The following is a 16601-nucleotide window of genomic DNA, read 5'->3' on the forward strand; positions in this document are numbered from 1 at the left end:
TTATATTCTATATTATTATTATATTAGTTTTTATTTATATAGTACCAACATCATGGTTAATGATTGTATTCTTCTATTCAATATACTAAGATGTGTATCGGCGCACGTGTATATTTGTAGACACAATGCGTGCATCCTGAGCACAATATATACATTCTCTCGCTGAAGCGCTGTATGTTCAGCAAGGCAAAATTAACAGCATGGAATATTCAGAGCTGCTAGGCTTGCAGAATCCAAAATCCATTTTTGGCAAATTGTCTCAATCAATGTATCTGCATTACTGGGAACAGTGCTGCCAATTCTGCAGGAATCACTTTCTTGCAGCACATTTCAGAGATGGCTTTGCAGAACTCCCCCTGATTGTGGTTTCATTTGAATGCATAGGTGTATGCATAACACAACCTATATATTATGACTGCACTAAAATGTACATATGGAAGGTAGTGTAGCAAAGGTGATGTGCTGGATATATAGAGTACCCAATTCCAGTCATGGGGAATCAATGCTCAGTTTGTTTCCAGTAGTAAGAACTAGAAGCATTGAACTTGCAGAATTCAGCACTTATTAATTATACAAGAAGAAGAAATAAAATTATGGAGGTATTTCCCAGAAGGACCTAATCCAAACCTCGATATCAGTGTAGATTTGGGCTACATTCACTGTGGTGCCTTGGGGTGCAACAGAACGGCCGCATTGTAACACAGAACGTGGCACTGCTATGCAACACCGATGCAACGTTTACAGTGCAGCCACTGCGGTTTTTACATGCAGCATCCTAATGCAGTGTATATAAAAAATAAATAAATAAAAAAAAAGTGCGTGGAACTTTTGTGAGCCCAATAATCCCAGTAGTAAAATATCGGTATTTAATACTGAAATTTTACCATGGCCAAGCCTACTCTCACACAGAACTCTCCTCTTCTCAGAGGCGTCTATTGAAATAACAGTATTGAGGCGTAATTTGGGCACCCTATTTCAATAGGCACCTATGGCGGTGCCCAAGCTTCCACCACTAGTGGCCACCCAAATTTCCTGCTTCAGCAGTGTGCTACCGCAAATCATACACATTAACAGTGACAGTGAAGCATACTTTTCATTGACTGTTACATTTTGTTGCATTACATTCCTGCTTTTTACAGGGAACGCAATGCAACACCTACTGTGAGCGTACCCTTAAACATAATATCTATGACCTGTACCTCAGCTTTACCAAGCAGTGGTGAAGACTGGCTGCACTTGCTGTACCAAGAATAACTGTAGTGGTAGCACTGCTCAAAGTGTGCCACTGTGGAGTCAGATGCCTCAGGTACTGAGTGACAGACAAGCATCTCTCAGGTACAGAAGTTTGTTGCTCTCTCTTCCCACTGAGGTGTCACTTGCATGGAATGTGTAACAAACAGCAGTTCTATGTTTAATGTATTTTAGCAGAGCATGAAAGTGTTAACCATGCCATCGCCTGTATAAATCTTTATCCTTGTATTTTCATGCTTATTATTTTTTTATATGCAGTATTCTTCAGTTTCCGGCAGACTAAGGGTTTACATCAGCATTGCTGTTTCCTGCCTGATCAGTATGGATGCAGAGTGACATCACGATTCAGCCAGCAAAGGATGGGAATAATGAGGAGGAGGGGAGGAAGCACACACAATGTGGTGTGTGAGTGTGTCTGAAGGCAGCCGCAGTCAGAATAGAGCAGCCTGGAAGACTGGTCCCCACGCTCTGACACAGCCCTGTATGACTGTCACCAAGGTAAGGGAACGCCAGTGATGATGCATGTGTGAGACAGGGAGGCACACGCCAGGGAGCAGGGACCTGCATAGGCAGAGTTACATAGGATGGAATGGATGCTATAACTATCTGGAGAAAAATTAAAAGCTTGCTGTGCAGAAGAGTTTATACTCCCCTGGTGTATAGTGTGCTTTTAACGATCCTCCAAATGCATTGCATAAGATGCTAGAAGTCATTGCGGTTATACCCTTGGACTTTGGAGACTGCAGGAGGCTTATGCAGCTCTATGCCCTCACCAAACTCTCACACATTACCATGCAACAAAGTACAGAACAAACAACAGCTCGCCTAATCTCTTGGAAGTGTTCCAAGCAGCCAAGGATTATAGAGAAAAATCACATATTACTGCTTCCAATGTAGGGGTGCCTGCCAGTCCCCTCCCTAATCCTGGGACATCTGTAGACGCAACATATGGCTATCCAACCAAACCCCTCTACAACCTGCTGCTTAACACTTTGTGCTTGGAAGGCGTGGGTGAGAAGTAGCTGAATGTCAAGGAGAATGTTCTGAGTTTCTGACAGGAAAAGTTGGCTGTACTGAATAGGGCTGGAAAATACACGGTTAATTAGCAGAGAGAAGTGGGCTACATGTTGGAAACATGAAATCGTGTGGGAGGACAGCAATCCGGTGCAGTGTAAGGAAAATGAGTTTGGTATTTTAAGACACAGGGAAATAGCAATGCGGTTGTCATGGATCATGGATGAAGTCATTTTTCTATGTAAAATAATGTAAAACGCTAATTCATCTTGAAATCTAGGTAATTGGAAAATGTCTCTCAGTGGAGTGATTTTGTATAGAATACTCTGGTAATTAGTCGATGAGTTGAAAGTTGAGAATCGGGTACATAAGATGATTTAACTTGAACCAAGTAAACCTGGTTGGTAAAGGAGTAGTTTTATGTGACGCATGTTTATATCCCAGGAGAGGAGATAATGATCAGGATAATGGAAGAAGATAAACCACTCTATTGGTATCTTCTTCATAGATGTAGGCTTCTCAGAGGAACCTAATGTATACCGGAATAAGCAAGGATTTTGGATCTTCATGAGCTGATAAGTGTCACGTGGTGATTGATGAACAGTGGTGATCAGATTGACCGGTATAGGTCAAACAATTTTATTGGAAAAGGCAAAGGTAGAGTCATGTCTATTACAAAGCAAAATTTGCTATAGTAAACATGGTGAACAAATGAGAAAATTGCATTATCATTAACGTGGCAGTACTGTGGCGTAGTCGTTAGATCTCTCGCCCTTTAGCACTGGGAACCTGGTTTGAGCCCCAACCGGGGCACTATCTGTAAATAGTTTGAATGTTCTCCCCATGTCAGTGCGGGTTTCTTCCCACATCTCCCATAAGAACATACAGATAAGTTAATTGGCTTCCCCTTAACAATTGGCCCTAGACCATGATACAATACATGCACTTCATGATACATACTGGTGCATAGATATATGACTATTGTAGAGATTAGATTATGAGCCCCTCTGAGGGACAGTTAGTGACAAGACAATATACTCTGAACAGCGTTGAGGAAAATGTAGGCACTTTATAAATAAAAACAACGTAAATGGAGCTTTCCACGTAAGGTACAGCAAATTTATACTATCGGTGAGTCAAATAGTTCTTCACAAAACATAACTCAAATATATTGCTTTATGGATATAAATGCAAAGTCTTCAGTGAAATATATTACCAGCAATAGAAGGAAAGGGAAGAAAGAACATAAAGACATAGGGACTCAATAAGATGTAGGAATAGAACTTCAAATTTAGGCTGGTTCGCATCAGTATAGGAGTGAGATCGGACCTCTGGTGATGCTATGGTTGACTGAAGTTTAATGATGAAAAATAATAGAAAGAGAAACCACTTCTTAGACCTGTGAAAGTAAGAGTGAGATACTAGCAAGCTTAAGAAAGTGAAGATGAAAATCAACCGGTGACACTGATTTATACTAAATGCATTTCAAAAAGATCATATTGTGGTTAAATGGAAGTGCTGAAATATGAACTGGTCAGCCTCAAACTATAGTGGGAGACAGGAGAACAGGTAATGGACCCTGGTAGAGAAACTAAGATGATGACTGTCAGTAGACATAAAAATGTGTAGATTTCTGGGGAAAACAATTTTTATTAAAATGTGTAGATTTATAGATGACTCCAAACTGATGTATTGCTGTAAAGGATGTATTTTTATACAGGGAAACGTCCTTTAAAATGTTATAGGGCTATCTAATTACAGGAAGTACAACAGGTGGGTGGTATTATGGTTGTTTGGAGATGTGTAGGTGTAGGAGGGGATGTATAGGCAGGGAGAGGTGTGAACATGTTGGCAGTGGGAGATGTGTGAGGTGATGAGTAGGAGTAGATGTATAGTTATTATGGGGAATTTGATAGACAATCTGACATATGGAGCTATAAATAGTTGGAAGAATAACTGCTTGGTTGACTGGTAGAAAGGCTCATACTGGTGTGGCAGAAGAAAGTAACCCATGCAGAAAGATATGCAAAAATGATGCAAAACTGATCTTGCAGTGGTATTTGAGTACAGCCTTAAAATGATGATCTAGTAGGGTGTGGAGAGTGTAATGATGACCATATACTGATATACTATATATATATATATATATATATATATATATATATATATATATATATATATATATATATGATGTCAGTGCAATGCTGTTTAGGCTTGGATACTAGTATTGATAAAGATATCAGATTTAGTTGCGATCCCCGTACTTGAGAGAACTAATAAAAGATGGCATATGGAGTAGAGATGATCAGCAAGATGAAAATAATTCCAATCATATGCACTTAAAGGACAACTGAAGGGAGAGGGATATGGGGTCTGCCATATTTATTTCCTGTTAACCTCCCTGGCGGTATTGATGTGTATGCACGAGTGCCCGTTAGCCGGCACAGGGGGACATATAGATCAGCCTGCCAGCCCATGATCACGGCTGGCAGGCTGTTTTTCAAACAAAGGGGTAATAAATGTAAACAGCGCTGCGATCTCCCGCAGCACTGTACAAGTGACAGCCTTGTCACTTAACTCACATTCTAATCCCTGCTAGTCCTATGCCATGTAGGCATAGTGTAGTGTATTGATCGCACGCAGGGCTGATCTAGGAGTGGGGAATAAAAGAAATAGGTTTATTTAAAAAAAAAATCATTTTTTATTAATAAAAAACAATCTACTGATCGCAGCAGCAATCAGAGACCACCAAAATAAAGCTCTATTTGTGACAAGCAAAGGAGGTAAGATTCATTTGGATTTGCTAAGTCATATGGCCGTGCAATAAACTGTTAAAGCTGTGCAGTGCTGAATTGTAAAAAATCGCCTTGTCACTGAGGGGGATAAACCTGTGGTCCTCAAGAAGTTAAGTAGTCATTACAGGAACTGACAATGCACAGAGGTAAATGGATCCAGCATGGTCATACCTCTGTGCTTACCTTAGGTAGCTTTGCTTTGGATCAGGTATCCTTTAAGCACAAAGAAGAACATACTTGGACAAGTGTAATTCAGCAACTCAGGATGGCCACATGGTATGGAGAAATGTGGATGTCGATGATGGTATGGAGAAGTGTGGATGATGATGATGATGGTATGGTGAAGTGTGGATGAAGATGATGATATGATGAAGTGTGGATAATGATGATATGATGAAGTGTGGATTATGACAGTGTGGAGAAGTGTGAATAATGATGACAGTGTGGAGAAGTGTGGAAGACCATTATGGTGTGGATAAGTGTGGATGAAGATGATGATATGGTAAAGTGTGGATGGCGAATATGGTGTCGATGACGATGATGCTATGGATAAGTGTGCATGATGATGATGATGATGGTGTGGAAAAGTGTGGATAATGATGATGGTATAGAGAAATGTGCACGACGATGAAGGTATGAAGAAGTATGGATGATGATGATGGTATGGAGAAGTGTGGATGATGATGATGATGGCGTGGAGAAGTGTGGATAATTATGATGGTGGAGAAGTGTGGATAATGATGATGGTATGGAGAAGCATGGATGACGATGATGATAGTATGGAGAAGTGTGGATAATGATGATGGTATGGAGAAGTATGGACGACTATGATGGGATGGAGAAACATTGATGATGATGATGATGATGATGATGATGATAGTATGGAGAAGTGTGAATGAAGATGATGAAATTATGAAGTGTGGATTATGATGGTTTGGTGAAGTGTGGATAATGATGATAGTATGGAGAAGTGTAGATGATGGTGTGGAGAAGTGTGGAAGAGATTATGGTGTGAAGAAGTGTGGATGAAGATGATGATAAGATGAATTGTGGATAACAGTGATGGTATGAAGAAGTGTAGATGATGGTGTGGGGCAGCCATACTTGCCGATTGCTGAGTGGGTCTCCCCTCTAGATGTACATTAATATTTCTCTTATCCAACTACTGTAATTCAATCCCCTAGCTCACTTAGGCAAACTGTATCTGACTGAAAATTACATTTATCATTGTTGAAATGAGTGTCAAATAAAAACAATTAAGCCTAGATCTTCTTGCTATCTAACGTTTATGTCCTGGGCCCCTGCAAAACAAAAAGGAAATAGAAACTTCTGAGCACATAAAAAAAATCTATTGTAGTTCAGAGGTACAATATTATTGAAAATAATGTTATATAGGTATTCTGAGGTGTCCTGCTTTAGTTAATGTGAGCTGTGCTTTATCGTTTAGGTCCATTTTTACACAGTACATAGTTGTGTATAATTTACAGTAACATCTCTCATGCAGTCATAATCACCCTTCATTGATCAGCTTATAGAAAAAGGTTAAGCTTATTAGATACCTCTACATACAGCAATGTAATTGTCATTCTTGCTCTGCTGATTGAGCAAAGGAGAAAATTGATGATGAATAGAGATTACATGTCGGAAACCATTTTTATACTGCATACCACAAGCGTATGCCAATAACAATGCTAAAAAAAATATCAGCCTATGCCAGTGTAACATTAACACCCTACTCTAGAAATAAATGTAATTTTAGTTGTGGATAGAGTGAAAAAGGATTATAATATACTGTAATTTGGCTTTCCCTTCATCTCTTTTCCCTTGAACCTTTATGGACCTTTGAAGTCTTAAAGCCCCTCTACAGACAGTCAACATAATCAGACATCAGGACTGGTGCTGTGAGTGCAGCACTGCCCTGCCTGTCTTTCCTGCCAGAACTGCTTTTTCCAGTAGTGTAGTGACTGTGCATCCTGCTTCTCTCTCCAGCACCTGACAAATTGGAGCTTGGAGTGGAGCTCACCTCACACATGTGGTAAGTCAGATTTTCTGCCTGCTAAAACTAGATCACCTACTGTAACTGTATGTAAGCTCTGACTGTCTGCATGTTTTGAGGCGAGCTGCAGTCAGAGCTCTAACATGTTGGTGAGGCGCTTGGGGAGGGGAAGATGTTGTACTCACTTCACTACTAAAAAAAAGTTGTTCTGGCTAGCAACACAGTGGGCAACTAACTTGCAGCACTAGACAGTGGCGTACTAATGGGGGTGCCGCCAGGGCACGCCGCCCTGGGCGACAAGGAGAGAGAGGTGCCACCAGGGCTGGCCAGGGCAGAGGTACGCCAGTCCTCCCTGAATGCCTCCCTGGCAATATGGAGAGCGCTCGCGGATGGAAGCGAGCTGGCATAGTTACCTGTCTTGTTGCCACCAGGATCCATCGTGTTCACTGTGTCACACAGTCCTTCCATCTCTTCTGTATTGTGCCCTCTAGTGGCTCTAGTTTAATTTCCTACCTCTGGCCTTTTGTAGACATTTACTGACTTCCTGTTGGTGGGGAATTATCAATAAAGTCATTAAAGATCCTATAAACACTTTTCATGCTCTACAAAACTATTTTTTCTCCTGTTCAAGGGCATTAACAAATTACAACCAGCACTCAGGTGGCGTCAGTCATTTCTCTAATGCCCAGGCCCCTGCAGAGGCAAAAAGCCTGCATACATCTGCACCTGCAGCATAAACACATACGTCATGACTGTGTTCTGCCTGCTAAACTCCCTGACATCATAACCTGCACTGAGAGCGTGACAGATTGCATGTAGTGCTGGCGTCAGTAGCTCCTTGCTGCATAGGAACACAGAAACAGTCTGACTTGCATTCATTAGGGATCTGTCAGATTGCCAGCCACACTCTGGACTCATAATCTGCCTAACTAGCAATGCATTCTTGATCAGTCATCTGTAATTTGTATGTCAAGTTGGGCAGAGAAGTATACATGTGACTACAGATATGTTTTTGTTTAAGCAACTCAAGATGAATGTGTGAAAGATTGGCTTCAGAGAGGAATCTAAGAGAGCTTGCTAGGACTTGTAGTTCCTTATTTGCTCCAGGGCTGGAGGCTGTCCAGCTGTATACAGGAGACAAGCAGAGCGTGGCTGGAACAAGGCTGTAGAGAGTAATACAGGGTGACCTTGCTGTTCTATGCATGCCCCTGTCCTCTGGATAATAACGATGGCATGGCCTTGTTCTGCATCCGCCTGCCTCTCATTAGACACCCTCTGATATCTTGCCTCTAGCATCTGTCTATGCATCCACCCATACATAGTGCTGTGTGTGTGTATGCAGAAAGAGTGCTGCAGTAGGGAGGTACCTCATGGTGCCAGTCTGCAGCAGTCAGAAAAGGAAAGGGACACTACAGAGTACAGAACAAAGTGACAGAATATGTGCCATGTGGGGCATAGCACAAAAACTTTAAAGGATAACCATTCTCAGGGCCGGTTCTCTCATGAAGCAGGGTTAAACATCTGCATCGGGCACAGAGATTACAGGGGCAGCATGTTTGTACCGTGTTTACAATAACAACATGCAGTCAGAGTAGGAGGAGAAGCAAAAGGAAAGTGAGGTCAAGAGGTCATCATTGGTGAAAAGTAGCTTGTTGTGCTGTGTGAGGAGTCTGACAGTGAGTGAGGAGGGGGGGGGGGGGACAGGAGGACAGCAGTGTTTCATTTGACTTACACAGCAGAAGGGAGGAGGTGGCACTGCTGCCCTGACTGAGGAGGAATGAAGTGGTTGAGAGTGAGCAGTATGTCTGTCACATACTCACAGCCAGCCAGTGTGCTATTGTGTTGAGCGTGTCATGTGAGAACATTAAATGAAGCAGAGTAAATTGTCAGGTGCTGTACAATCATTCCAAATCGAAAAAGAAGGGTGGGGGGTGAGGGGGAGGTATCCTTACAAGTTTACCTCAGGCAGCAAAAAGTCTAGATCTGGCCCTGACCATACATAGCATATCCCTTCAGCATCCTTGAATGACCCCCCCCCTCCTCCCCCACCACCACCACCCATGTAATTTGCAGCCACAGGCGCAGATGTGTAATCTGAAGAGCTAAGACTTTTTAGTTTGTTTGTCTGCATCAAGTGCTATCAGAGGTCTGTGGAAAGGGGGAAGGGGGTTTACGATAAGTGTACTTTGCAAGTGCAATTACCCTTTACCTTTTATAACAGAGAAATGAGATCAGCATTTTTAATGCAACTACAACTGACACTAAGCAAGAGCCTCCTTGATCTAAAGTCCATACAAGAAGATTTCATTATTCTGTACCTGAAGGACCACTATCGTGAAAAATTAAAAAATGTGTATGTATATGTGCATTTGACACAGATTAAAATGCCCTACAAATTACTTTTACACTATGTCCCTGTCGTTTGCACCTATTTCACACAATGAGATTTCTGGCAGTTTTACTGACAGATCGATTATTTCCAACATGTCCAATCTGATTTCCGATTTTTTTCCATTCACTTCTATGGAAAATCAATCAGAAATCAGATAGGACATGTTGGAAATTATCAATTTGGCAGTAAATCTGCCAGAAAATCTCAGTGTGTACATAACATTACAGTAGGCCGTCAAAATCGGACGGATCTGACAGGGGTTTTGGATTACTCCATCTCCTCATTGGAGACACTCAGGTTTGTCTTTATTTTCAAAAGCACTTACTGAGTGGCATTTGCTCAGTCCAATTACCAGAATAGTATGAAATGAGTACACAGCATAGCTTACATCTTTGTATAGGTTCTGTCCAGGGAGTGCTTTTGTAAAGAATAAAGGAAAACTGAGAATCCACCATGGGGTGATGGACTAGTCCAAAACATGTCAGATTTTTTAGACTTTTACTGCCTACTGTAAAAAACAGCAACAAAGGAGAAAGGTAATTTATAGTGCATTCTATTGTGGGGGAAATGCACTTCTTGTAAGTATGGGTACATATATTTTAAGTTTTAAAAAATGTTTCCGATAGTGGTTCATGAAATTACTTAGATTTCATTATTTTTTACTTTTTTTTTATACTGCCTCCGGTACACTTTTAGCACTTTCCAATGTGACCTTTAAACTCACCTCTGCAAGCCTACAATATAATCAGACACAGGACAGGACATTTGATCCTACCTCTGGATCAGCATTGCCTCTTTTTCTGCTGCACAAGCCATAGCATAGCAGCTAGAATGTACCATTAATCTCCATAAACTGTAACCTCACAAAGATTTCCAATACACTAGCATGGACCATTTTCTCCATAGAGACTTTACATTGAGAATGGAAACTACTGTATGTTCATTTCAGCACCATTGAGAATATACTGCATTTATTAAATCAGTTTTATTTATATCATGTAATGCATTGTTCTTAGAAACCAACAGGTCAGCCATCATCTCTCATCCCTCCCCCCATAAAATTACTGGCAGGTTAAACATAATTTGGTTGCCGTGGTCAACAGCTGTACTTTCCTCTCCTCCAATACAAATGAGCCTTAATGTCCCTGGAGAGTGCATAGCATAGTAAGTAGCAATTATCCATTAACTATATCATAAACTATACATGAGTGGCACCACTGCCTAGTGTATAAACAGATGGACTGAGTCCTTTAAGTCTCCGTCTTCCACTAAACTGAAGGTCATTTATTTTAGGACCAGGTAAATTAGTTGATAAATATCTTTCTAAACCAAGATTAAATATTTACTGAGAATAAATGTACTACTGTATATTCCGTATATGTGTGTATTGAATAACTTATCATATTTCCATCAAACTTCATTTGTTCTAAACACTAACTTTATGGAATCTAATTTAAAGAGAACCCGAGGTGGGTTTGAAGAATATTATCTGCATACAGAGGCTGGATCTGCCTATACAGCCCAGCCTCTGTTGCTATCCCAAACCCCCCTAAGGTCCCCCTGCACTCTGCAATCCCTCATAAATCACAGCCACGCTGCTAACAAACAGCTTGTCAGAGCTGGCTGTGTTTATCTCTATAGTGTCAGTCTGCTGCTCTCCCCGCCTCCTGCAGAATTCCAGTCCCCGCCTGCATCCCTTCCCTCCCTGCTGATTGGAGGGAAGGGACGGGGGCAGGGACCGGAGCTATGCAGGAGGCGGGGGAGCAGCTGAGACTGACACTACAGATGTAAACACAGCCTCACAGCACGGCTGTGATTTATGAGGGGTTGCAGAGTGCAGGGGGACCTTAGTGGGGTTTGGGATAGCAACAGAGGCTGGGCTGTATAGGCAGATCCAGCCTCTGTATGCAGATAACATTCTTTAAACACACCTCGGGTTCTCTTTAAGGGTTTCCAACTTTCCACCGACAATAGAAAAAAAAGGAGAATATTTAAGCTGCTGGTGTAATGAGCTTTATAACATCGCAGCAAATCTCAAACTGCAGATCTCTGGGGGTCTTCAGATTTACCTTCTGATGCATACTTGTCTTGGGTCCCTCCATGTGGAAGCACCTGTCATACAGTCTTGCTATATTACCGTGGGACCCTAGTCCTGTATCTACTTCCTGTTCTTGGAGGACTGATCATTAGCCATCAGTAATAATACAGTCGCTTTATGCTATGACTTCTATCAGTACTAGATATAAAAAGGTAGAAGACTGAGAGACCAATATAGTGTAGTATGTATTAGAAAATGGGGGGGGGGGGATGTAATATGAAACGTAAGTATTATACTCACAAGGTTACCTCAAAGGCAACCACTGAAAGGGCAGGTGGGGAGAACAAGCCTGTCCCCCCCAGGACTAAGACGTCGCTCTCTGTGGATAGGAGGAAATTAAGGGTATATCACTCTTCCACCAAGGGTGGACTTCTAGATACGCAGAGTCGTACAGAGGCGCCAGTAGGATAAAAGTCACTAAAAAGTTTAAAACGTTCGGGCTGCGGTGGTGGACCAGCCAACCCAAAACAGACACATGTACTGTCGGATTAAAGTAGTAAACAATTTATTCATATACTCCCAAGAAAAGTTGCAACGCGTTTCGCAGGCAATAAATAACAGGAGTGATACACAGCACGGAGTCAAGAAATTGCTTGGCACCTCCTGTTATTTATTGCCTGAAGAAGAGGGACTTTGCCTGCGAAACGCGTTGCAACTTTTCTTGGGAGTATATGAATAAATTGTTTACTACTTTAATCCGACAGTACATGTGTCTGTTTTGGGTTGGCTGATCCACCACCGCAGCCCGAAAGTTTTAAACTTTTTTTAGTGACTTTTATCCTACTGGCGCCTCTGTACAATTCTGCGTATCTATCAGTACTAGATTTCACCAGCAAATTAAACTGTAGAGATGGACTCTAGATGTTACAAAACGCAAACTCAGGTAGACTGTGGAGGTTACTATATAACTGAGGGTTTCTTGGGGAGTAGTGGACTGTATTTGTATTTAACTGTTCTTCAAATGCCTTGAAATGGGTCCAGAATAATAATGCAATATGCCTTATTGATTTTACTCCCTTTTGAAGATACCAACCTACCTTGATCCCAAGCTGTTAGGTCCGGGGCCCACTAGTGGTGCTTTTGAGGAACCCCTTGCACTTTCCAAAACAAAGTACTATGACTGTTTGTGCAATTCCCGGAGCGATCTTGAAGGATTGTGATTTGCCGCATACATTTGTCCCCCTTTCAGAAATTCATGTACAGATCTGCATTATTATAGGTATTTTTCAACTGAAAAAGGTGTTTAACTGACTCTAGAGTTTATTACCATCATTTACATTGATATATTTCCTATTATGTTAACATGAAGAAAAACTAGACATAGAGAGGACTAGTGTGGTTTGAATGATAAAACTACAGTACATCTTTGATTCAGAATTATTTGTGATAAGCAGGTGGGGGCGTGGTTAGAGGTGTGGCAGGGGTGTGTCTTAAAGTGTTCTTTCTTTTCTCAAAAAGTTGGGAGGTATGATTTCGGTATGCAGGGAACTATCACCAAGAAGAAGCACTGTGAAAGACTACACCATATGAGATAAGGTATTCAAAATTAACTTTATCAAGACAAAAGGAGCAAGAAATATAAAAATATGTTAAAAACAAAAGGAAGGGGGGGGGGGGGGCTATACATTACTAATGCTGTGCAATTATATTGTAATGGTGTAACCTTTCCCCTCTGTTGCGTTGCAATCCTATTTTTATAGGGTGTGCAACACAGCGCCCCAGTGGGAAAGCAGCCTGCCTAACTCTTTCAGATCTGGGTGTGTTTGTGCCTGTGTCCTAGGCTCAGTTCATACTTGAGCAGGAAAACTGACACCTTTTGTGGATCACAAAATGGACATGTTCACTGATCATATGTTATTAATAGGATTAGTTCACACCTGCTGTTTTGCAATGGACCTGTTGCAGTTGGCAGAACGCAAAATTCTGGATGCATTTCCTCCAAACTCATTACAGGCCACAATGGACCACCTCCAAAGCAGATACTGCACTGTCTGCTCTGCCTGGCTCTAATGAAGATTGAGCTGAATTTCTGACACTGCAGACTGTTGGACATAATCTAAAACTGAACTATAAAAAAGAGCTGCATATACATCAGAAGTACAAACATACAAAGTATGAATAATACTTGGTCTTCTCCTATGTTATAGCTGTGCTCTCATCTGTTAGCAGGCTTAGAGGGTTAAAATGACAGCCCTACAGCAGATGACAGAAGTCAGTTTAATGACAGACTCCCATAATTATGCTGGCAGTATTTAAAAATAAGTTAAACGTTAACTTGAGGCTTTTCACCACAACTTAAACTGCTCTTTTCCCAGTGCACAGAACTTAATATGCATCCGTTTCCCAAAGAAAGTTGCAGCTGCCCTGCTCGCTCTCATCTTTTGAGCCCCAGGATGAAGTTAAGGCCCGAATCACTCGGGCGTCATCCATTGGTTCACAACGATGCCGGCACTGGCCGCCGGAAGTTTGGAAATGATGTGCTGATGGGTGCGTTGTTTACTATCATGCAGTGTTTAGTTCATTCACATCCTGAATTTTTGTTAAAGAACCATGGCAATTGGGGTCCCAGAAGCTGCATGCAGCATCTAGAAAGGACGGCGTTTCAGGGTTTGAGGGATGCGCAAAAAAAAAAAAAAAAAAGCTTTTGCAGCCTGCATGTAAATTGTATGCAGCAACTTGGACTTGGCCAGTCAAATGCCCATCCTGCTTATTTGGACTCGTCTCATGGGCATAACAATCAACCCTGCGACTCCTGCCATCCTAGGGGGGATCCAGAGGCTTTGGGGGCCCCTCCTCCTTCCTTTCCCCAACCCTCAAGGGCAGCCAATTAGCAAAGTAACCTATTTGCTCACAAAAACCGCGTGCAGGAAGGAGCGTGTGCAATTTTATCCTGTGTCCAGACACTGCTTCACAGCAGAACACTTTCTGCTGTCATTCATCAAAATGTGCATATCATCATATCATCTCCTAGTGGACTAATCAGTTTTCTAAATCTAAATCTTTTACGGCATATAAGATGACCCCTAACTTTTCCAGTTAAAATAAAAATTTTGGGATATACTTGCCGTATGAGACTTCCCCTCTTGACTGTTGGACATTTCCATACTGTACTGTATGTACTGGTGCTATACTGTATAAACAGGTACAAATACTGTGTATTGTATTTAGTACCCAGTATAAAACAACCAGCCAATCATGGCAAGCGATGTACCTTACCGGCGTTTGGCTGGTTGTTGTATACAAAGCCTGCTTGGATTGATCAGCTATCCCTGTCGCCACAACTATCAGAGCGGTCTGGACTACCTTTCACCCTTCTGGCCCACCCTTGAATACGATTACCTCCTTCTCGGCCTCTCAGATCTTGCACATGCGCGTCTGCGCCGCTTCACTGCAGTCCTCAGGTGCGAGATCTTAGAGGCAGAGAAGGAGGTACGGTAATAGGATATAAGGACGTGCCAGATGGGTGAAAGAGGCGTGTTTTTTCTAGGCACAGCGCCGCTCTATCTCTTTTTTCCTTTACCCGGGTATCCCGGACGCCTGCAACATGCTCTGCCCTTCACTTACATCTTTCCAGTGAGGTGCCCCCTCAGCTCGTCATCGGGACCGCGTTAAGTCACTTCTTTCCACAAATCCTGGTGAGTGCATTTTCTTCTACCATACTTGTACAGCACCGCCCTTGCTGCTTTCATATGGTCACCGCATATGGCGGGGATGCGGCCGTGGATGTTTTTGAGGTCCCCCCACCATTTTTTCGACAACCGCAGATCCTCGGAAGTTTCAGCACCCACCCTATAAGACGACACCCGGCGTATAAGACCCCCGACTTTTGAGAGGATTTTCCTTGGTTAAAAAGTAGTTTTATTCGCCAGAAAATACAGTAAATGCTATTTTGTTTGTAAATATATTTGAAACTTCCATTGTGCCATTCTACATCGTGTTCTGTTTAAAGCAAAACTGTACAGTAAGGCCTCTTGCACACGGGAGGCTGAGGATGGTGTATTTACCTCCTGTCAGCTGCTCCTGTGCACCGACCGGGTACTTGCTAGAGCTTTGCATGAGTGGGGAGAGGCGGTCACCATACAGTGTCACATCTGAGTGCAGCCGGGGCTGAGCTCAGTTACTGCATTACTTTTTTTGCCATTGGGTAACCGCATTATGTGTCAAATGCTGATACGTGTAGGGTTTCAAGCCCTGACATTCGGCTGCATTAAATTGCCCACCAAGCATGCAGTTCAATTTGAACATTGTGCAAACAGCCAAAGATTTAAGACCCTTTTTGCATGGCATAGCTGGTGAGGGAGGGCAAGGGGGGACATTTGTCCATGGGCGCAGACATCTGGGGGTGCTGCTGCCTTCCACGGCCGCCGATGTTTCACGTTTTTTAGATATCGGTACTGCTTTTTAGCTGCCGCTGTGCTCAGTACTACCATGGGGTAGATTGTGGAGCTTTGGAAGGAGGGCAGGCGTGGACTGACCAGGGGTAGTAGGGAGCATGGTGCGGTGGTGAATTAAGATTGAAAAAACTGTCTCTGCCCCTTGGTTCTGAAAACCCTAAGCTACACTTCTGCCTATGAAAGCTATTTACAAAGCTGAAAAATATACAAAGGCAATGTTAGCCTTAAAGTGTTTTTCATTTGAAAAGCAGAGCTAGTGATTGGTTGCAATATAAAGTTTGGCATTCGGCGCAGAGAGATGGGAAGCAACAGGAGAGCATGGCATACAGCGGGAGACATCGGGTAAGTGCCAGGACCTTTGTGGCCTTACCGGCGGCTGGCTGTGGACGTCAGGTGACAGTGACGGGTGCCTGTGCATCACCTGAGGGAGTGAGGCAGCATTGCTATGGTGCTGAAGGAGGACAGCTCCAGGGCACAAACCCTCACTCTCCATCGCCCATCCTCAGGAGCAACACTCAGGCAAATGGATACTATTCCCCTGAGTAATGCTCTTAATGCTTAGTCATTGCACAAGTAAAGCCGGCAGTTGGATTTGTGGGTAATTTTCCTGCGATGGCCAGGTAATAAGGAAGCTCACACGCTCAAACGTGTCTATATATCT

At 42.5% G+C, this 16601-nt stretch overlaps 1 protein-coding gene across 3 annotated transcripts in view; it reads left to right on the forward strand.

Annotated features, from left to right (window-relative positions):
• Window positions 1-1649: 1649 nt before the first annotated feature.
• The window catches only part of CORO2B (coronin 2B), a 79315-nt gene continuing 64363 nt past the window's right edge, over window positions 1650-16601 (forward strand). Inside the window, exons 1-2 of one of the 3 annotated variants that reach the window (XM_068275053.1) lie at window positions 1707-1749; window positions 13005-13082. Coding sequence is in view for 1 of the 3 variants with exons in the window: in XM_068275052.1 (XP_068131153.1) it covers window positions 1735-1749 (15 nt within the window). In the remaining 2 variants the exon portion in view is untranslated. Of the gene's footprint in view, window positions 1750-2402; window positions 2423-13004; window positions 13083-16601 lie in introns of those variants that run through there. The other 2 variants (XM_068275052.1, XM_068275051.1) reach the window with 2 other exon arrangements.

Source organism: Hyperolius riggenbachi, chromosome 3 (genome assembly GCF_040937935.1).
Source record: "Hyperolius riggenbachi isolate aHypRig1 chromosome 3, aHypRig1.pri, whole genome shotgun sequence".
In the NCBI taxonomy this organism is placed as follows: domain Eukaryota; kingdom Metazoa; phylum Chordata; class Amphibia; order Anura; family Hyperoliidae; genus Hyperolius; species Hyperolius riggenbachi.